The 20,963-nt window shown below is 53.7% G+C and overlaps 1 protein-coding gene across 2 annotated transcripts; it reads right to left on the bottom strand.

Moving 5' to 3' along the window:
- Window positions 1-3,503: 3,503 nt before the first annotated feature.
- SASH3 (SAM and SH3 domain containing 3) lies at window positions 3,504-17,180 on the bottom strand. 2 transcript variants are annotated; one of them, XM_025852583.2, is made up of 8 exons: window positions 16,945-17,178; window positions 9,892-9,987; window positions 9,087-9,233; window positions 7,533-7,674; window positions 6,204-6,352; window positions 5,844-6,053; window positions 5,555-5,705; window positions 3,504-4,999 (listed from the first exon to the last, which is right to left on the bottom strand). In XM_025852583.2, the coding sequence occupies exons 1-8, from the start codon at window positions 16,999-17,001 to the stop codon at window positions 4,809-4,811; spliced, it is 1,143 nt and encodes a 380-aa protein (XP_025708368.1). In that variant the 5' UTR covers window positions 17,002-17,178; the 3' UTR covers window positions 3,504-4,808. The 2 variants fall into 2 exon arrangements, with proteins under 2 accessions (XP_025708368.1, XP_073735264.1); XM_073879163.1 differs by lacking the exon at window positions 9,892-9,987 and having other exon boundaries at window positions 16,945-17,180.
- Window positions 17,181-20,963: the final 3,783 nt, after the last annotated feature.

Consider the following 20,963-nt stretch of genomic DNA (forward strand, 5'->3'; position numbering starts at 1 on the left):
AGCCACGGCTGGGGCCAGTGATGAACCATACTGGCTGTAGGGTTTGGCGGGTAGGAGAGAGAATTTGTGGAGTTGACAGCCTTCATTGCGGGGTTTTAGGGGAGCTGATCTGAACCTACCTGGGGAAGTGTAAGGGAAACTTGTGAGAAATAGGGAGAACAAGTTCATTCCAGTGGGATGTGCTGATTCCCCCAGCTGCTTCCCTGATGGGCCAGGGAGGAGGAAGTTGCTCCTAACCTTGAATTGGGGAGGAGCTGGCTGGGCTCTAACTCTTTCTTCTTGAATCTGGCCTATATCCTCTTCCTTCTGGTAGACCGTGGGTGTCCAAGGGAATTGCCTGAAATAAGTCTAATGTTCAGGGCTGATCATCCTATTGTGAACGAGGCAGATCCAGGGCTTCCCCCCACTCCTCAGATGGTCTTCCTCTCCATCACCAGCCTCTCTGGGAGCTTGGATATCAGTTTGTCTCTAGGCTATAGCAGTTAGGCTTCAGACAAGCACATTTGGACATGGCCTTTGTGCCCATTCTTGAGCTCAGTACCCTGGAGGTTACAAGAGAGTCAGAAGGCCACCATTTATTGTTACCTTGGGCCAGGAACTTTATATGCATGATCTCATTTGTATCTCTAACAACCCAAAGAGGAAGAATATTATTAGATCATTATTTTTTTAAATTTAATTTTTATTTTTTAATTAGTTTTTTATTGAGATATTAACATATAGCATGTGTACATTTAGGGTGTGCAGTGTGTTGGCTTGATACATTTATATATTGCAATATAGAGTATTATTCTTATTTTACAGAAAAGAAATGTGTATGTATGTAATTACCCAAAGTCATGTAATCAGTAAGTGGTGGAGCCAGGATTTGAAGGCACTTTAGTTTAACTCCAAAGCCTTTGCTCTTGGTCACTACATGAACTAGGGGTTCAAGGTGAGATGGGCCTTCAAGGGAGTGAAATGGAGGGAGCAAGGTGATGTGGATTTAGGGGATCAGACACATTATTATTCATTAGGCATTGATTTTGTCCTGGACACTCTGCTAAGTTTTACATACACTTGTTCATTCAATCTTTGTAACAACTGCATGGGGCTAGTACTATTATCCCTACCTTATTGATTTGGAAAGTGAGGCTCAAGGAGGTTAAGTGGCTTGTCCAGGATAACCCAGCTAAGACTTGAACTCAGGTGGGACCTGACTCTTAATTGCTAGGCTTTGCCTGACCTAGAGGAGCTGCCACTTGCTGTCCCCAGGCCCTGGAGGGGCCCAAGGTCAGAGGGGCCCATTGTCCTCTTGTACTAGCCCACCCCTACCCTTCCAAAGGGAGCTAGAGGCTACAGATGCCTGGGCTTCTGACATACTAGGTTGGGGGTTGGGGTAGAGGGTCTCCAGCTGGGAAGACTCAGCCTCTTGGACTACGGCCCTCGGTTTGCTGGACTTAGGGTACCTCTTGGCATCTTCTAGACGTCCATGGGCTGGAGAAGAGGTTCTGGCAGCCCTGCCTGGAGGAGGAGCTTCGGGCCATGGGCTGTAGCCTCACCTGGCACTGCCTTTCTCATCCCTCAGGCCCTGGCCTGTAGAGTACATTTCCTTGTTGCCCCTCCTCACTTGCCCCTCCCAAAGTCCTGTGGTCACTGGAGTCTTTGTACAACTACCTACTTCTAGCCTGTATCCAGCCTATAGGCCCAACTGGGGCCGGATAATTCTGAGATGCTCCCACCCTCCTCCCTAGGCTGGGATGGGAGTTCAAATTACTTTCTCAGTCTGATTTTGCTTTCTCTGATATTTTCCTTTCCCCAGCTTAGACCTAATAGGTAGTACCCAGGGATTTTGAAAGGTTTAGGAATCTCCTCTGATAAGGTCCCCTTGCTGTGTGTGACTTTTAAGTACTTTGGGCATTATTCATCCCCCACTCACCACCTTTCCAGAAGCCTGTGCCAAAAAATAGCAGGGTAATGACTTTGCTGCTGCCCCAAATTACAGGCCAGAGGTTTGGGCCTATTTATTTATTTGGTTTTATTTTTTTCAAAAATTAAAATGTTGTTCCTTTTTAAATAGATGTAGAATAATAGATACTTTTGAAATTCAAACAAAAGAAGAATATAGAAAGTGAGTGCTTCTCTCCCTTACTCCCCCAATCCCACCCCACTTTTCTCACTGGTAACCATTTGGTGCAGATCTTTCCAGTCTTTATTCTTTTGTATGCTTTCCTTTTTTTCAATAAAAATGGAATCACCCTATAAATAATGTTTTAGTATTTGTTCCCCCCCCATGATATAGCACAGACTTCTTTTACAACAAGAATGTTTGTACATTATTTGTATAATTTAAAAAGTTTTAATTAATAAAAAATCATGAAGATTTTCCCTGTGTCATTATATATTTTTCTACATCATGATTAACAGCTACACAGTATTGTATGAACAAACTATAATGTATCTAACTAATTCCCCATCTGTGTTGTTTCCAATTTCCTACTCTTACGGACAAAGCTGTTGTATCTTTGTCCCTATCTGGGTGCACTTATGTGGCTCTTTCTGTGGATCAAATCCTAGGAGGGGAATGGCTGGGTCAAAAGATGTCAAAGGCACGTTACAGAGGGTCGGATTGCCCTCCGGAGGGCCGGGGGCCTCTGAAAGCTTGTTGGACTCCCTACTCAACTTCCTCAACCTGTCTGAGCTACAGTTTCCTCCTCTGTAAAATGGAAAGATGATGGTATGTACCTCAGCGGGGTTCTGTGAAGATTATCTGAGGTAGTCAATGCAAAATGCTTGGTTTCAGGCCCCAGTGTCGGTGCCCACTAAGTGACAACAGTTACTCAGTGCCATTGGAGCCTTGAGGCTGGGCTTCTCCTTGTTTCTTTGGTGAGGATAATGCTGGCCGTTTCCTACTGCCCACAGCCACTAAGGGCAGTGGGATGAGTGCAGCTGAGAACAAGGCCTGGAAGCACAGTGGCCTTGTCTTCGCTCTGGGGGCAGCTCTCACTCCAGTCTGCCCTCCCTGATGCAGTTAATGCCGGCAGAAACAAAGGAAGCCAGGGGTCTTCGTCTTTGTCCCACCTCCCGGGAGATGGTGTAGCTTCAGTGGGCATGAGGTGGGGCTCAAGAGGAGGTGGCCTCAGAGGGAAGGCCTGGCCAAATCCAAATCTCTCCCTTTTGGACACTGGACAGGCCCTAGTGCCGGCCCGTCCTCACTGGGGAGGCCCTCAAGGCTCTTGTTAAATAATCATTCTAGGAAGAGACCACTCTCGGACCCCAGCAAGGCCTGTGGCCCTGGGAGCCTGTACTCAGGGGACAGCTGGTTAGTGGGAAGAGCAGAGACCGTTAGCACTTCAAACTGGAACTTTAGGTCAGCAGGATCAAGGGCACTGGGCATCTGCAGGGAAGGGGCAGATGGCCCTGAAAGGACAATGGAGGTCATTTTGCCAAGTCCAGCTTCGAAGGATATTGGTCTGACCCTCCCCCAGCCCTCTCTTCATAGGAAAGATAACTGGAGACTGTAATTTGTTCTACCTATGTTTATTGCTGCCAACTTATCCCCTCCACCCCCTCATATGTACACCCAAACCCTTCCCCCAAGCTAGCTTTTACCAGAGTTCCTCGTAGTAGGTCCAGAAGTGCGTTCACTAAGCAGGCAGTCCTAGATGTAGTGGGCACTGTCCCCAGGCCCGCTGGGCCCTGGGGAAGGGTTACTCTGCGAATTCAGGGCACAGACTTGGTACTGAGGTCAAGGGAGGCCCCCATCAACAGATACACTTCCTCCCTTTCTGGAGCTCAGGGTACATCAAAACCTTTTGCAAAGCAAAGTTGGGGTAGCAGACTCCCCAGTGTCAAGCTTTGTGCTTTCTTTGCTTATAAGAACCCATAAAGGTGGCCAAGTCTGAGTTCAGACTTGCATGTGACTTCCAAGGGGCAGTTCTGTCCTTGGAAGCCAGATCTGACCATCTGCCATCAGCGTTCAGGGGAAGTGTCATTGGATGGGGCCAGAAGTGGAAGGGGAGAGTGCATGTTGCATGAGGTCTGGGCATTGTTTTAAGCTGGGGGGAGCTGCAGCTTGGCTTGAGTTATGTGGGGAGGTATGGAATGAATGAGCAGGAGGAGCCATTTCACTTGGGAGCCCAAGGCCCCTTCAGCTCCCTCAGTCAACCCCACTGGTGTCCTGGGCCACAGGTAACAGGAGAGCAGACATTTAATGTCCCAGAATGTCAGAGCTGGAAAGGCCCCCAGCAGTATCCATTCTAATTCCCACCAGTTAGTGGCCAAACCTCCAAAAAGGTTAAGGAGAAGGAATGTGGGAAAGGTACATGCGGCTTTCCTCAAGCCTTATTTGGGGAAATCTGTACCTACCCATGATCAGTTAGGGTCCTTTTAAAGGGCCAGCTTCCCTAGGGTTTTGAAACCCACCCAAAATACCGACCTGGCCTCCGTTTCAGGAGAAGTGTGCCAGGGGAAAGTGGTGTGGGGCTGAGGAGGGTTTGGGGGCCTCGGTGGTGAGGGACATGGGTAGGGCGGCCCCTCAGTGTCCCATTTGCTGTGGCTGGGAGCAGGTGGTGCCTGGAAGTTCTATGCTGTCAGTAGCTGGTGGAGGAAGGGGGCTGCGCGGGTGGGATGTGCCTTGGGTGGCTCCCCATCCACTCCAGCCAAGCCTACGGTGCCCTGGCCGGCCCCTGCTGCCCTGGGCGCTCCTAGGGGAGCAGGGCCCGGCTCAGCACCAGTCCTCCAGGGAGTGCGCCACCGTGGGAGGTCGGGCCCGTCCCTGCAGTCTTTGCTGCTGGGGCCCAGCCTTGGCCCGCGCCTCCACTTCTGTCTCAAGGCGCCCCGGCCAGGGAGAGGCCCTGCAGCTGCTCCTCAGCGCCTGCCAACTCGGCCTCATCACGTCCGCTCTCTGAGCCCTCGAAGCAGCCAGAGTCTCGAGGAATGTCCACCTTGGGTCCAGACACTGTGTTTGCAGCTGGCTCCTGGCTGCTTTCCGCACCCTCTTCCGCCTCCTCGCTGCCGGCTGCCGGGCCAAAGAAGGGGATGGAATATTGGGGGGGGCTTGGGCCTTAGCTGGGAGGGGTTCAGAGGCTCCAGGGAGCCCCTGTGTGGGGGGGGGGTAGGGACTCTGGGAAGTCCACTGTAGGCAGTCTCTCCCTCTGGGCACCCACCACCACCCTTGCCCCTCTCACCCTTCCCGGCTTAGAACCAGGTAGGGTGGTTTCCAAGCCAGCAACTCAGCCCCGGAGCCCAATTTCTTTAGCAGCCAGCTAGGGGCTGGGAAACCTGCGCTTGATTGCTAGCTCTGCTATGACCCAGCTTGGAGGCCTCGAGTACATGCCTTACTTTCTCTGGCCTTAAGTCTCCCCTGTCATCCCAAAGGGAGTTGGACCCATCATCCCTAAGGCCCCTCTGTCTGCAAACTTTGCCTGAGTCTGGAATTCAAGTGTGGAAAGTGCCCTCCCTCTGCAGAGGGGTGCCGGGGCTGAGTGTGGTCACTTGGCCAGGCCAGGGCAGGCCTTCCCTCCCCGGAATACCTGGGGGCATCCCCCCCAACCGGGTTCCTAAACCCACTCACTGTCGTAGTCCAGCAGCAGCTCGGCGGCCGTGAGCAGCTTGGCCCGGTGCTGTGGGTCCATGATGTTCAGCTCATTGAGGTGTGTTTCCCGCAGCTCTTTGAAGTCCTCCAGTGTCTGGTAGCCATTGAGCAGCAGGGTGGACGTGTGCTCCTGCAGGTGGAGGCAGACCCCCAGTTGGGCCACTTACAAGTCACCCCCGCTTGGGATCCCTCCCTTCCCACATAGCTGACCATGCCCTAGCCTCCATCCCTGGGGCAAGTGTGCCTCCCTGGAGGTCCCAGCTCCAACCTCCAGGCCTATGCGCTCCAGCAGCTCATGCAGAGTCTTGGGCTTGGGCCTCTTGCCCTTGCTTTGTCGGCGACTGGGGCGGGCGGGGCCCGCAGCCTCCTCAGGCAGCACATCCACGTAGATGAACTTGAAAGATCCCAGCCTGCCATTGAGCAGGCCCAGCCACGTGCCCACAGGTGGCTTTTCAATGATCTGGATCACATCTCCTTTCTGTGGGAGGACAGGAGAGCAGAGTGGAGCAGGGGAGAGGAGAAGGGTATTCCCTTGGCTTCCTTGGACACCATCCTATCCTGGCTCAATACAGCTTTCTTCATGGGCCCAGCCTGCCAGGCTCAGGAGAGGCCTAGACGCCAACCTTACCTGCAGTTTCAGCGAGTCACGGTCATAGGGGCTGGGAGTGAAGTCGGTGTGGACTCGTGCCCTGCCACAGAAGGGCCCTGTGTACTGGGGGGCAGGTGGTTCCTCTCCGAAGCTGCTAGAACCCGGGCTGGGGCTGCAGAGCTCACTGCCTGCAGGAGATGGGGCAGGGAGGAGGGTCACCTTTGTTGCAAGACAGCTGGGGCAGTACCCGGCAGGTACCTGCCAGGGGCTGTGGCTAGAAATCCCAAGGCCACCCTGCAGGAGCACAGCTTCACCTTTGGGGCCTCAGACATGGAAACAGTTGACCACAGAGGGAGAAAGGGCTCACAGACTAAAGAACGAGCAAATTGGGAGGACCTCTACAGGCCAACTGGGTCCAATGAACAGATAAGGAAAACTGAAGCCAGACAGGCCAACTGAGCGCCCAAGACCTCTCACCTTATAACTGGTAGCCCTGGGTCCATTTGACTCCAGGTCTCCTGACTCCCAGTCCAGTGCTCCTGGAAGCCACCTTCCACACAGGAAGCCATACCCTGAACTAGTATTTTACTTTCTGTATGTAATAAGACTCAGCATCTAGTTACAACATCACATGGAAACTCAGAAGGGCTCCTTCTCTCTGGGAAGGGCGGGATGAAGGGCATTATAAGTGGCTTTCAGTGGGGGCAGGGAGGTGTCTGTGGAGCCAGAGAAAGAGCACGGAACTTAGAACTAGCTTGAGGAGTGAGAAGGCCAGTGCCTCTGTGGGTCTGCAGCTCAGAGCCTGCAGCCCCTCCTCCTGGAGGGGCTGCTGGAACCTCCTGTCCAACCTCATAGGCATCTAGAAGATGCCAAGTGGCTCCCTGAGCCCAGCAAACCAAGGGCTGCAGTCTAAGAGGCTGAGACTTCCCCGCCGGAGACCCTCTAGCCCTACCCCCAGCCTGGGATGTCAGAGGCCCAGGTGGCTATAGCCTCCAGCTCCCCTTGGAAGGGTGGGGTTGGGCGAGTCCAAGAGTGCAGTGGGGCTCATCGTTTCCCTTGGGCCCCTCCAGGGCCTGGTGACAGCAAGTGGCAGCCCTTCCAGGGTAGACCTCAGTTCGAGACTGGGTCATCTGGGCAAAGGGAAAAACCTCCCTGAGCCTCAGTTTTCACATCAGTAAAGTGGGGATAATAGTGCCAGCATCATGAAGTTATTGTGAAAATGTAATATGAAGACGGCCGGGAAAGTTCCCCAAAGGCAGACTGCTAAGGTTCATTTCTCTTACCTCCCTCCCACACAGCCAGCTGCAAGGCCCTAACCCAGTTCTTTTCTCCAGACTCAGCAGATGTCCCCTTGGGTCGCCTACTCACCCGTGGAGGCCTGGCGGCTAAGTCCCGGGAGCTCACACTCCTCCTGCTCAGAAAAGGCCATGACCATCTTCTCGGGGCCGGGGCTGTCCAGGCTGCCCTCTGGAGATGTCGGGGAGGCGGAGCCCTCCTCCAGAGTGTCTCCCTGCAGGGGACGGGAGGCAGGGGGCCCTGAGCAGCCCTGGCTGGGGCGCCCAGGGGTGCAGAGGAAATGGGCCTGGGCTCTCCGGGGGGTGGGTGGGTGGGGGGGCTCCCAGACTGCGCCGCGCTCTCTGAGCACAAGCTCCCGCTTCGCTGATGTGGGAATGGCCGTCCTCAGGCGGCGACCTCCTGCAGCAGGAATGTGCGGGGCCCGCGCGGAGAGGGCTGCGGCGCCCGAGCTGGGGCTCAGAGCTGCCGCCAGGGCGGAGACCCGCCCGCAGGGGCGCCGGCGCGGAGCTACCTGCCGCTGTGCTCCTGCGCGCCAGGCGGGCCTGTCAGGTCCTTGCACCCTCACAGTGACACTTCAAGGTAAGCGCTCTCATTGTCCCCAGTTCACAGAGGAGAAGTCACGGAGGAACGTCCCCAAGGCCGCATAGGAACCCACAACCGAGCTGAGCTGGCCTGACTCCAGAGCTCCTCCGCCTCACCACACACCTCAGGGCGGTGGCAACCCCTTTCACAACCGGCTCTCTAGGAATCAAAGGCCCGATTCCTGCGTTGTAAAGACTCCCCTCCGTGGAGTCGCTCACCGAGCAGCACACCGTGGGGGCTAATTCCGGCACACAGAGACTACAGAGGCAAATGACCTCAAGAGCCCAGAGAACAGTGAAAGGTAGTATAAGATTCAGGAAATTACGAGTTTTGAAGGTTGCCCATAGTCTCTTTATTTTCAATAGAACTTATTTAATTCTAAGTTTATAGAATGTAATTTTCGGTAATGGTTGGGTTTCACCCCTGGCTCACCAAATTCCTCAAAATTTGATCAATTGCTGTCCTGAGCTGGTAGGAGCCAGTCTGAGAGCTGACTTGGGCACTCCCCCACCCCCGACCCCTGCCCGCGAACCTTCGGTCAGAGTCATGGCCACAGCCAACTCACTGTGTGACGTCAGCTACTTGCACGTGCCTGCCCCACAGCTGTCTGTCCCACCCTCTCTCCCTGGGCCCAAGCCAGCCTTCTCTGTTTTCTCTCCTAGGGGCCCCTTTTCCAATCCTGTCTTCCCAATCCCAGAGGCTAGTTCCAAGCAAAACTTTGAGGTGGATGAATCTGCTTCAGGCAATTGCATCTCCCTTTCAAGCGCCACCCTCCTCCTCAGGCCAGCCTTCCTCGGAAGCTTCTGTTACCCAGACTTTCCTCCCTCCTCAGACCCCACTCCTGCTCCCTCAGGACCATGCCTTGCTGCCAGGCTCATGGCTGAGTGAGCTCTCCTCCCAGATGACCTTCCTTCTCATATTGAATCAGGCCCTCAGGCCCAGTACCCGGGCTATGGCCGTCAAGGTGGCCATGCTCACACGCGGCCAGAGCACTGCCTGCCCTCCCTGCCCCCCCCCACCCCTCCCCTAGACAGCAGGCCTCACCATCTCTTCTGACAACGCCTTCACCATCATCTTGCCCATCTTCCTGTTCATGGTTCGGGAAATCACGGCCCTCCACTTTTTCCCCAGCTTTTTGCCACTCTTCCCAGCATCTTCTGCGGTAGGGACACCTGACTCATCTTCTGGAATCTGTGACAACAAAGGAGGAAGTCCGGGATTTAGGGGCAGAAGGAGGCCTTCAGGTCCTGGCAGAGGATGGAGGTGGGAATGAGAGGCTCGCATCCCCTTCCCTCCTAGCCCCAGCCTCGTACTCGGCCCTATTAATTTGTAATTAATTTGACAATTACAGTTGACCCTTGAACAACGTGCGGGTTAGGGCCGCCAACTACCCCCGCCCCGCGCAGATGAAAATCCACGTATAGCATTTGACTCCCCCCAAACTTAACTATTCATAGCCAACTGTTGACCAGAAGGCTTACTGATAACAGGGGGTTAATGCATATTTTGTGTGTATATGTACTATATTCTTACTACAAAGTAAGCTAGAGAAAAGAAAACATTACTAAGAAAATTATGAGGAGAAAATACATTTACAGTCCTGTACTGTGTTTATTGAAAAAAAATCTGCGTGTAAGCGGACCCATGCTGTTCAAACCCGTGTTGTTCAAGGGTCAACTGTAGTTTGTAGTTGAAAACAATGTGGGTGATTTCTGGGGGCCCAGAATTTTGACGGGTGGGAGGGTTGGCCTTCTGTGTGTAAGCAGGCTTTCCTCAACAATCCCCAGATCTCCTCTTCCCCCCACCCAGGGCCTGCAGCCAGATCCCCCTGGGAGGCTCTGCAACTCACATTATCATCCAGATTAAATTCCTTCTCGCTCACCACGGGGGAGCTGGGTTTGGATTTGGCAAAATCCTTGAAGCTGCTGGAGCGCTGAAGTGAGAGCTGGAAGAAGCAGAGGTGTGGCCCTCAGTGGCTGGAAAAAGGCTGGCAGAGTGAGGAGCCAGGAGCTGTCCCCGGCTCTGGGCACGCGCACACCCCCCAGGGCTAGGCAGCGCGCAGGTGCCCTGAGGAGCCAGGGCTACCGAGCGGAAGTGTCAAGGTGTACTTGGAGCCACCTGGCTTCCTGCTACCCTTCAGCCGAGGGTAGCCCCTAATGCGGGCCCCAGAGCAGGCTCCGGACCTCAGGAGCCTCCAACCTCAGCCAAGCCTCACACAAAGCCCACATGACCACCAGCACCTGCAGTTTGGTCCCCAGAATTTTGGAGGCAAAGACTAAACGAGTCTGAGCAAAAGCATATCTCCTACTAGAGACGTACCTCAGCAGGACGATAGCATCACCTTTACCTAATAGAGCAAACCTTCCCCAGCCCTGCCACCGCCTCTTTGCTCTGGACCTGAGGCAAGCATGGTGTCCCTGTCACGGTGATAGAGCTGAACACACTGAGGTCGCCAGCCTGATGAATCTGTGTCCCCAGAAGAGCAAGGCAATCCCCCCAGGAGTCAGTAAGACCTGGCATTCCGCTTTCTGGAAACCCTCGGGAGAGGCTTATTAAGAGAAGGTGCCAACAGATTTGGGACACGAATGACTGGGGCTCATTTAGTAAAAGAAAGTTGCTGTTTTAAATTCCTCCATCTCGGCTTTTAACCTTAGCCGCTAACGTGATGAGCTGGCTACTGCTGACGACATGTGCCAGAGCTTGGACTTTTAAACCCGGCTGATTGTTTGCGCTGATGAGACTGTTTTCAGGAAATGAGCTTTCTTAATTGCATATGCATGCGCATGGCAAGATAGCAGCCAGAAGCCAGGGCCCAGCAGGTTAGGAGTCAGGCTTTACACATAAGAGGTAAGGCTGAGCCTGCATCAAGATCAGGAGTCAAGACCAGAGAGAGATACACACAGGAACCAGGGTTCACAGATGGCCAGACAGATAGAGCGGGATAGACTGCAGACACCAGAGATAAGGGCTTGAGGAACCGAAGCCCCAAAGCCACACAAAGCTGAAAGTTTCACATCCTCTTTCCTATGAAAGGGGGGTCCAGTGACAACACCCCAGGGCCGGGGCAATATCACCTGCCCCCAACACACACACAATTGGCCCCAACTCGTGGGGACTCCTGGGGACTACAGTGGGGACTCCTGGGGACTTTGGTTCTCCTGGTGGGTCTTGACCAAGGCAAGTCAGCACTCAGAGTCAGGCGCTACACTTTCCTAGAGGTTTCAGCAAGCTAGTGGACCCAAAACTAGGTCAGCGGTCAGGCCATCAGATGCTGCCTCCACGGGGGCCTCCCGGATGGGGCACTTACGGCCTCCATCAGGAAGACTCTTCTGTGCTACACTGGGGAGTTGGAGAAGGGGAGGCCATGAGTGGGCATAGGCAGGGGAGAGCATGACCGTGGGGTGACCGCTCGGATTCCCATGCGTCTCCTCCATCCTCCTTCCTTGGTTTCCCCACCCACTATTCTTTCCTCTTTTTCCCCCTTACTCTCCCCTTCTCTCCTCCACCTTTTGTTTATTTCCTCCTCTTGAATGGCTAGGATGCAGCTGCCTGGGTAACTTCCTCCTCTTACTGCCTGGAAAAGAGAGAGGGTGGGCACCAGGCTGGCCTGGGCCCAAGGAGCGCAGGCTGGGCTGCTATTTATAGACCGATGGGACCTATGACGGCCTTCCCTTCACCGCCCCTCAGCTTGGTCTGCAGACCGGGAGGCTGTGAGTAGCCCCAGAAGTCCCAGGGACTGTGAACCTGGAAAGCATGCAAGAGGGCAGGCCCGGCGCTGGAAGTAGGCTTTGTTGGGGAGAGTAAACTCACCACCAGGCCCCAGTTCTTTCCTTTCCTGTCATTAATCTGCAGGCTGGGGGCTGGGAGGGGGGCCTTTGGCCCCCGGGGACCTTATGTCAGGGCCCCTCTGTCCCAGCTTTAGCTCAAAGCTGGAGGAAACAATCCAAAAGTGCCGTGGGGTGGCGCTGGGACTTGGGCCCTGCTGGCCACTCCTCGGCCCAGGGATATGGAAAGGACTAGACATGTGCTTCGGGTGACAAGGGTCAGGGCCAGCCAGGGTGGCCTTTTGCCCGGCCTACCTCCAACCTCGGGGCCAACCCCAAATATCCTGAAAGTCTTGGGTGACCCTGAAATGATCCCCCTCCCAGGTATGAGTTAAAATCCTTGAGTCCCCGGGCGCCTGGGTGGCTCAGTTGGTTAGGCGACTGCCTTCGGCTCAGGTCGTGATCCTGGAGTCCCGGGATCGAGTCCCGCATCGGGCTCCCTGCTCGGCGGGGAGTCTGCTTCTCCCTCTGACCCTCTCCCCTCTCGTGCTCTCTATCTCTCATTCTCTCTCTCTCAAATAAATAAATAAAATCTTAAAAAAAAATCCTTGAGTCCCCTTGGATTTTCCACCTGGTTTTCCTTTGGAGCGAGGCCTTCCTGGGGGTCCTGCACAAGGCAGGAGGTAGTACCCTACACTGTTGGCCCCTTTTCCATGTCCAAGGGGAGTATGTGGGTCTCTTGGAAAGAGCTACTTTTCTGGCATCAGACATTGGTGAGTTCAACTTTGGGATGTGTGACCTTCGGGGAGTTATTTAACCTCCCAACCTTCAGTGTCTGTGAGCTGACAGGTGGTCACATCTTGGTTCTGCCATTGACCAGCTGTGTAAAGTGGGGAGAGTTCCACAACTTCTCTGGGCTTCCATTTCCTCATGGGTAAAATGAAGACAAAGGCACCTACCTGGTTGGTTGCTGTGAGGATAGAAGTCCTGACTGCTAACACAGCAACCCCTCAACGAATGTCCATGTGTGCTTAGCCTTTCCTCTGACCCCCCCCAGACTCTTACCCAGGGCGTGCCCCACCTGGAACACTCCACCCTTCTCTGTCAACCATAGTTTCTCCCTTCCTTCAAAATCCAATGGAACTGGAAACAGTCCACGTGCCCACCAACTGTAGAATGGATATAGGAATTGTAGCAGTCATTGAAGGGAATAGTACATAGCGATGAGCTTGGTACAGCTTTCCCTAACAATATGGATGAATCTTGCAGATACACTGTTGAGCAGAAGGGGCCAACCACCAGAGTACATGATATGGTTCCTTGTATAGAAAGTTCAAAACCCGGCAAAACTAAGTTATGCTGTTGGAAGTCAGGATAGTGGTTACCCTTAGGGAAAGGGAGCATGTAGTGACCAGCAGGGGCATGAGAGAAGCTTCTGGAGTGTTGGAAGTGCTTTTTTTTTTTTTTTAAGTAAGCGCTATGCCCAACATGGGGCTTGAACTCATGACCCCGAGATCAAGAGTTGTGTGCTATACCGACTGAAGCAGCCAGGTCCTCCAAAGTGCTTTGTTTCTTGATCTGGGTGTTGCCTATGAGGGAATGTTCACCTTGTGGAAATTCATTGAGTGGAACACTTGTAATTTATCCACTTCTTTGGACAGATATTATACATCCATAGAAAGGCTTTCCAAATCCAGTTTCAAAGGTGCTGCCTCCTGTAGGAAGCCTCCCCTGATCACCCCCTCAGAGCCTCACACTGCCCCCCATTGGCATCTTCTTCCCCTCCTTCCTAAGCAAGCTTGGCTTTCACCGGGTGTCTCTGCAACTAGCCCCTCAGCTCCTTCAGTGGACCAGTCACATACCCAGCACCCTCTGGGCTCCAGGCACTGGCTTGTGCGTGTGTGGGAATCTGGGAAGAAAGGGGTTAAATACCTCCCATGTGCCCTGCACCCTGTCCACCCCTTTGTGGGTGCCGGCTCACTCCAGCCTCACCACAGCCCCATCTTAACACCCTTCCTGCCCAGCTGAGGAGCCTGAGACTCAGAAATGAAGTGTCCGAGGCAGAGTTACACAGCAGGCAGCAGCAAGAGCAGGGGTTTGAACCCCGTTCTGTGACTCTGGAAGCCTGTGCGTGTTGCTGTGCTCAGAGCTCACTAAGTTGTCTCCCAGTATAGAAATGCATTTGAGTATAATGGAAACTGTGGGTGGTGTTTGGAGGGAGCTTCCTGGAGAGTGAGCGGGAGCATGGAGGAGGAAGGGCTCAGGAGGGCTTCGAGGAGGAGGAGACACATTTAAGCTGAGCTATGCAAGGGAGCAAGGATTTCTCTGGGAGAAGCTGGGAAGGGTTTAAACAAGAATGAGAGTTAGAAACATTCTGAGCATAGTCAGTGTGGTGCGAGGTGAAGCAGAAAAGGCCACGGAAGGCCCTGGCCAGCCATGCCGAGGAACTTGGGCATTAGCCTGCGGGCAACGAGGAGCCACTGGAAATGCAAAGTGTATGCTGGTGGGGGTGTCGCGTAGAGGTGTGCTTTTCTACTCATGGGTTGAGTCTCTCATGTTCATCAGATTCTTCTAGTGCTTCTGGGATCAGTAGGGGGACAAGAGAGTAGAGGAAGAAGGGGTTAAGACTCTGGAGACTGATAAGTCTTGGCTTGGATCCCTGCTCTGCAGCTTACTAGCTGTGTGACTTTGGGTGAGTCACTTCACCTCTCTGAGACTTGGGCATAAAATAGAGATAGAGGCAATATCTGCCCCTGCTTCACAAGGTTCTCATGAGGAGCCAACAAGCTCCAATAGGGGTAGAGTGCGCGGCACCTGGCGCCTGACGAGTCCTCCCTTAGTGCAGGCTCTTAGTGCTCTTAAGTCTCGTTTCCTCCACCTCAGGGCTGGGACCCAGGCTTGGTCTTCTCTGCAGTGCACACCCCGCGCCCGCCCACACCTACAGCGTGCACCCTACTCGTGTGCACATGCTTGCCCGTGAGGGAGCACTCTCATGTTTATTGTCCCAGGCCATCTGCACAACCTCCTGAGATGGGCAGATCAAGAGCTGGCCTCCTTTTCCAAGGTGAAGGAACTGAGGCCCAAAGAAGGTCAATGAACTGTCCAAGGTCCTACTGCTAGAACCCGTAGGATTTCAACTCCCCTGTCTTGCCTCCCACTCAGCACACTCATTCTGGCAGCCCTGGGAGGAGGAGCAGGGGCAGGTGAGAGAGGCCTCACTTGCCTTTGTGCTTTCCCCCCACCGTGTCACCTCAGCCACTGAGAAGAAGGGACTTGCCCAAGGTCACGGTGCTGGAGCTGGGCTGCTGTCTCTGGGCGTGAGGAAGATGCTATCTCTACCTTCTGGAAACTTGGCTTCTCCAAGGCCATTTCCACAGTATTGGGGCTTGGAGAGTGGCTCTTGAGGATGGCCCAGGCTCAGGCAGGGGTGGGGCGGGGTTTGCCTGGATGATCCTCCCTGGAGGGAGGGACATGGACCTCAGAGTGCCACATGGGCCTTGCTTTTCCTGGGAGAAGCCTGGGGGGACAATCCCAGAGGCCTAGCCACCAAATACAGAATCCGGATAATGGAAGTCAGGGAAGAAGACAGGGACTTCCGGCTTCTGTGTGCCACTGGGCACCTCCACTTGAGATGGCACAGGGTCCCAGTGTCAAAGTGTCAGCTCTTTCTCAGGCTCTTTCCCCCAGCTCGCTCCCCTGTGGTTTGGGGCCCAGCAATGTCTACAGCAGTCTCGGCTTCCCACCGCCATCAGCCAGAGAGCAAGGGGAAGTGGGACCTGCTCACCCCGGAGTGGCAGCCAATGGTAAGTCTGCTGGGCCTAGCGCCAAGCAGGGCTTAGATGGGGGTGACGAAGCCTATGTGAAGACTCGTGAATCTCTACCCCCCTCTGCCCACCTCCACTGCAACTTAGAGAAGCATCTGGGGTGGGGAGAGTACAGCCGGAAGTGGCAGCCACCCCAGGACCTGAGATGGGGCAGGATGCACACCCCAGTGCCCAGGGGCTCAGTCTTTCAGCTGGCTTGGCCTCCACTTGGGAGCTGCTCCCCTGACAAGGGGGGGTCCCCCACAGGGCACCTGGGCTGAGCTCCTGGGAAAACAACAGGACACATTGAGGGCCTGGAGGTCCCCCGAGTGTGGCCTGGGGCTAGGCCTAGGTCTCTTGGACCCGGTTCAGGCCTGCTTGGGGATGGTCCTAGGATCCCGCTGGATGTGTGGAATGTACTTGGCTGGTGTCCTGGGAGAGTACTATAATCAATTCAAAGAGTAAGTCTAGAAATTCTCAAATCCAACTAGAGAAACCCAGATCTGGCGGTCTTCAAGGAATCTTCTGGTCTGGTCTCTGCTCCAGGAAGAGGAATATTTCAGCTGTCCACGACAGCTGCTTTTCCTCTTGGCCTTTAGAGTCAGTCCCTCTACTGAATTTTTCTTCCTCAGCCCCTATTTCCCATCTCACCAGCTTCATTTCTCATTCTTCACAAATAATTTCTTCCCGCCTGGGAAGAACCTGCATGTCCCCTGCATCCCACTGAAGGTTTGGAGAGGCTTTTCCTGAGTCTAGGAATCCCCTGGGCCCCCTCTGCATGTTGGCCGCCTCTCCTGAGGGCCTGGGGAGCTGCAACAGAGCTGAGCCAAGTGGGCAGAGTCTGGCTATGGCCAGAGGGCAGGGGCCCCAGGAGCATCATGGCGCCCATCTGGGTGGCCCAGCGGGGCCCTTTGAGTGAGATGGCTCCTGAGAGGCCGTGCTTGGGCAGAAGCAGTGGCAGGACCAGCGTAGGGGAGAGAAAATTGAGTACAGTCTTGGGATGCACCTTGAGAAGTATATTTTGTGATTCTTGAATTCTAGTCTAGGATTCTAGCCCCTGATTTTAGATCTCTATCCCATCATTGTAGGGTTGAATTCTGTAACTCTAGACTTCTAAGGGTCTGGAACCCTGACTCTCTAGATTTTGAAAGTCTCTTCTGTACTTTTGTTACTCCAGTAACCTTTGGGCCCCCGTCCCAATGCCCTTGGGAGAATGGCCCTTGCCTACAGACACAACGTCCGGCCTTTGGCTCTTCCCACTCCTAAGAGTCCTGGAGAGGGTGGGTTGAGAGAGCAGAGGGAAGGAAGACGTGAGTTCCCAGAGATGTTCCTCACCTTTCTCTTCTGAGTGGGCTCCTTATCGCTGGCGTTGGAGGGTTTGCGGCGCAACATGGTCCTCTGCCCTGGTGACACTCCGTCCCTGCAATCTTAGGTGTCGAGATGCCGAGACCTCTTGCTCAGCCTCGCGAGCACCGTCCAGGGGGCACGGCATGGACCGAGCCTCTGGCTGCCACTCTGTGTGCTGGAGTGGCAGCTTGGGGGCGCGGGCCATGGACACCCAGCGGCAGCAGCATACAGGAAGCCCGGCCACGTGACCTGCTCTTACAGCAATCGCAGCCCCTGCCGGCCCCGAGGGAGGAAGGAAGTCCCAACTTCAGTCTCCAGAGATTCTGATATAGACGGCTCTTAGGTTGAACAAGCAGAGAAAAGTCCCTACCCTGCTGTCTCGTGTCAATCATTACCTGTCCTGCTCCATCTCCTTGGAGGTGGCCCATCGACTTGACATGATATGGCCTACTGAAGCCTTTTCTCCTGCCAACCAGAAGCCAGAAGCCAGAAGCTGAGCCATCTCTGCCCGTTAGGCCAATGCTCCTGGTCATCTTGCATCACCAAGGTCATCACTACCACCACTACCACCCGTACAACCATGACCCTACAGTCATCCCTTACAGCCTATTGTCACAACAGCAAGCACCCTACAGGCAACACCCTCAGATGTCACCCCCATAGTCATCATCATTGCTGCTAGCACCCTCACAATCAGCAGCCTCATGGCTGTCACCCTTATGGACATTCCAGCTAGTCACCAACAGTGATCTGACCCCTACAACCATCAGCCCTACAGTCATCACACTTATAGCCATCACGACATCCTTGCAGGAGTCACTGGGGCAGTCATCCCCACTGCCACCAGCATGCCTATAGCCATTCTCTCCAGAGCAGTCATGCCTGCAGTCAAAACACCTTGGCTCCCCCGCCCACCCCCGTATATTTATCATCACAACAGCCATCATCATGAAAAAGGCATGTTCTCGCAAGCAACTTCATACCATCAGCAAATGTCCCAGGCAAGAGGCATTTCTTAAATGCGTGTGTGGTTTAGAATGTTCGCTTTGTAGGTTATCTGTAGCAGATATTTTAATAACTTCAATGATCTTATTACAGAAGCAATTCATATTCATAACATAATTTAGCAAACACAAATACACAAAAAGAAGAAAATTAAAAAATTTTCCATAATTATACTGTTTGGATAAATATCTTTTTCTATTTTTGAGGATTTAACTACCCCCCTCTCTATTTTACAAAAATCATATTGTGCAGAAAGCAGAACTGTGGTTTGAGAGGATAAGGAGGGGAGGGAGAGGTCAGAAAGGGCACAAGGACCCTTTCCGGGGTGATAGATATGTTCACCATCTTGGTTGCCCTGATGGTTTCATGGGTGTATACGTATGTTAAAACAAATCATACATTTTAAAAATGTGCAGTTTCTTTTAAACCAATTACACCTAAACAGAACCATTTTTAAATTTTTAAAGTTAAAAAAAGTCATACTTCACAAACTGTGTTGATATCCGCTGGTCAAACTGAATACAGTATCATTGAGATTTTCTCACACTGTGAGATATTTGTCAACTAACGCCATTCCTAATGGCTGCCGAGCAGCCCACGGCCCGCGGGTACCATGATGATTTCAACAGGCCCCCACCAATGAACTTAGGTTGGCTTCACTTTTTTTTTTTTTTTTAGTCTTCGTGGTACATCCTTTTTTTTTTTTTTTTAAGATTTTATTTACTTATTTGACAGAGAGAGACACAGTGAGAGAGGGAATACGGGCAGGGGGAGTGGGAGAGGGAGAAGCAGGCTTCCCACTGAGCAGGGAGCCTGATGCGGGGCTCGATCCCAGGACCCCGGGATCACGACCTGAGCCGAAGGCAGACGTTTAACAACTGAGCCACCCAGGTGCCCCTTCGTGGTACATCCTTAAGGCAAATATTCACATCCACAATTTTTTCCTTTGGATAGATTTCCAGAAGGGGAATCCTGGGGTAAAAGGTGTGCATCTTTTTAAGGCTTTCCTTTCTGTGGCACTTGTGAAATCCTGGGCTGGCCCTCCCCTGTTCCCAAGATGTTCTTGTGACTTCCTCCCCGCTGTCCCCCAGCCTGCCCCACGCCCTTTGACCATCCATCCGTCGGGCTGAGCTCAGGGAAGACAAGGTCCTTCTCCCCCAAGCTGAAGCCATACTTCTTTGGCTCTGTCCTCCTCAGCCGGCCAGGCCGGGGGCGCCAGCACCCCAGTTCGCTCCCCCACGGGCCACGCTCCCCTCGTTGGCAGCGGGGGGAGGGCGGGGGGGGGGCGCCAGGGCTCCCACTGCCGGGCCTTGGAGGCCTGGGAAGGAGCCTGCCCAGGTTGGGGATGCGGCGGAGGGAGGAGGGGCGGGAGGGTGACCCCGCGGGAGGCGAGGGGCGGGCACAGGGCTGCAGGGGCTCTGGGCACTCAGGGCTCGGGCAACGGGAGCAGTCGGAGCCGGAGCCCCCAGCAGAACTTTCTGGGCCTGCGCCGCGACTGCGCGTCGGCGGACAGGCGTGCAGGATGTGCCGCGCTTCCTGTTTGCTCAGCCCCGGCCGCGAGCTCAGCTCACACACTAACCGCAGAGCCTTCAAAGGCAGCCAGCTAACCAGGGTGCTGGGCGGCCACCTCGCCTGGGCCTGGGAAAAGGCGGCAGGGCTGGAGAGGAGCCTCTAGTAAAGTACAGAGAGGTCCCCAACCCCGCCAGGACAGAAGGGAGCGAGTGTGTTCAGCGCTGCCCTCTGTCTCCTCTTCAGATGTGCCTCCTCCCCACCCCCGCTCTGGGGGTCCAGGGCTCCCCCATTTGGACTCGCCTTCCCCCAACTTTTCCCTCCCAGCACATTGCCCTGGCCCGAGTCCCTTGAGGTCAGGCTCCAGCTGGTTAATGGGCCCTAAACACCTTTTAAACAGGTTTCCCTTCCGGACCACACGTCAACATTTTATAGGTCACTTCCCAGGTACACAGAGCCCTCAGCTAAAGAGGTGATCCAGATCAGTAGTGCAGTGAACAAGGCCACCTCAAACTCGATAATGGGCTGGTAGACAGGACCTAAGAGTAGCTCTGGGCAGAGCCTTGTGCTAAGCACTATGAAGAGATGCAAAATAAATAGTTGTCCAAGTCCCTTGCACCTGGGAGCTTCTGTCTGGGCAGGGAGGCAAGCTTACATTTGCCCAGCATTGTTCTTTGCCAAGCACTACATTAATCCCAACACAACCCCCTTAGGTAAGCAGTTTAAATTGGGATTATTATCGCGAAGATGTGTCCAGTATAAATGTGGGATGGCAAAGCTTTGATTTAGCAGCAATATTGCTATTGTGTGTTTTGGGGTGCGAGGTGCCACAGATAAGTGAGATCCGTCTGAAGCCTCAGAGGGTAGACAATAGGGCTGCCAAAGACACAACGGTTATCATAGGCTGCATTCACACACAGCAGCCCCCACCTGCACCCCTGAGGAGATTCTAATTTGATAGAAGATCATGGATGGGATATTTGGGGCAGTTGGGACCCAGATATGTGTGAAAGTGTCCTTCACTCTCCGAATGGGTACAATCCTGGTTTGAGAGAGTAAGAGTTTGGGTATCGAAGGATATCTATATTTGGATAAACCTCCCAAATGATTCTTATTCTCACCTCTCCCAGCCACACACTCACATCCCATGGAAAATAATACACTGTGGCAGGCGGTGGGAATGAAGAGAAAGGGGAGGGCATCTGGAAGTCTGATCCCATGCACAGAAGCTGAATAGCTAGGGCTGTGTGTGTGTGTGTGTGTGTGTGTGTGTGTGTGTGTGTGATCTATAAGGGAGCTCCATCAACCTGAGGAGTACTCAACACCTGTAATATTTGGCTTAGAGGGTTGGGGTGGGGAAGCAAGTTGACTTTGAAGAGCTGTCATAGCGAGGAAGGGATGTATTCTGGTGGCCAGGAATGACGGGAAACAAACGGAAGGTTTGGGTTCCTTCCCAGGAAGACATTTTATATATATATATATATATATATATA

This window comes from Callorhinus ursinus, unplaced genomic scaffold, assembly GCF_003265705.2.
Source record: "Callorhinus ursinus isolate GAN/ISIS: 27379988/994484 unplaced genomic scaffold, GSC_fseal_2.0 scaffold33, whole genome shotgun sequence".
In the NCBI taxonomy this organism is placed as follows: domain Eukaryota; kingdom Metazoa; phylum Chordata; class Mammalia; order Carnivora; family Otariidae; genus Callorhinus; species Callorhinus ursinus.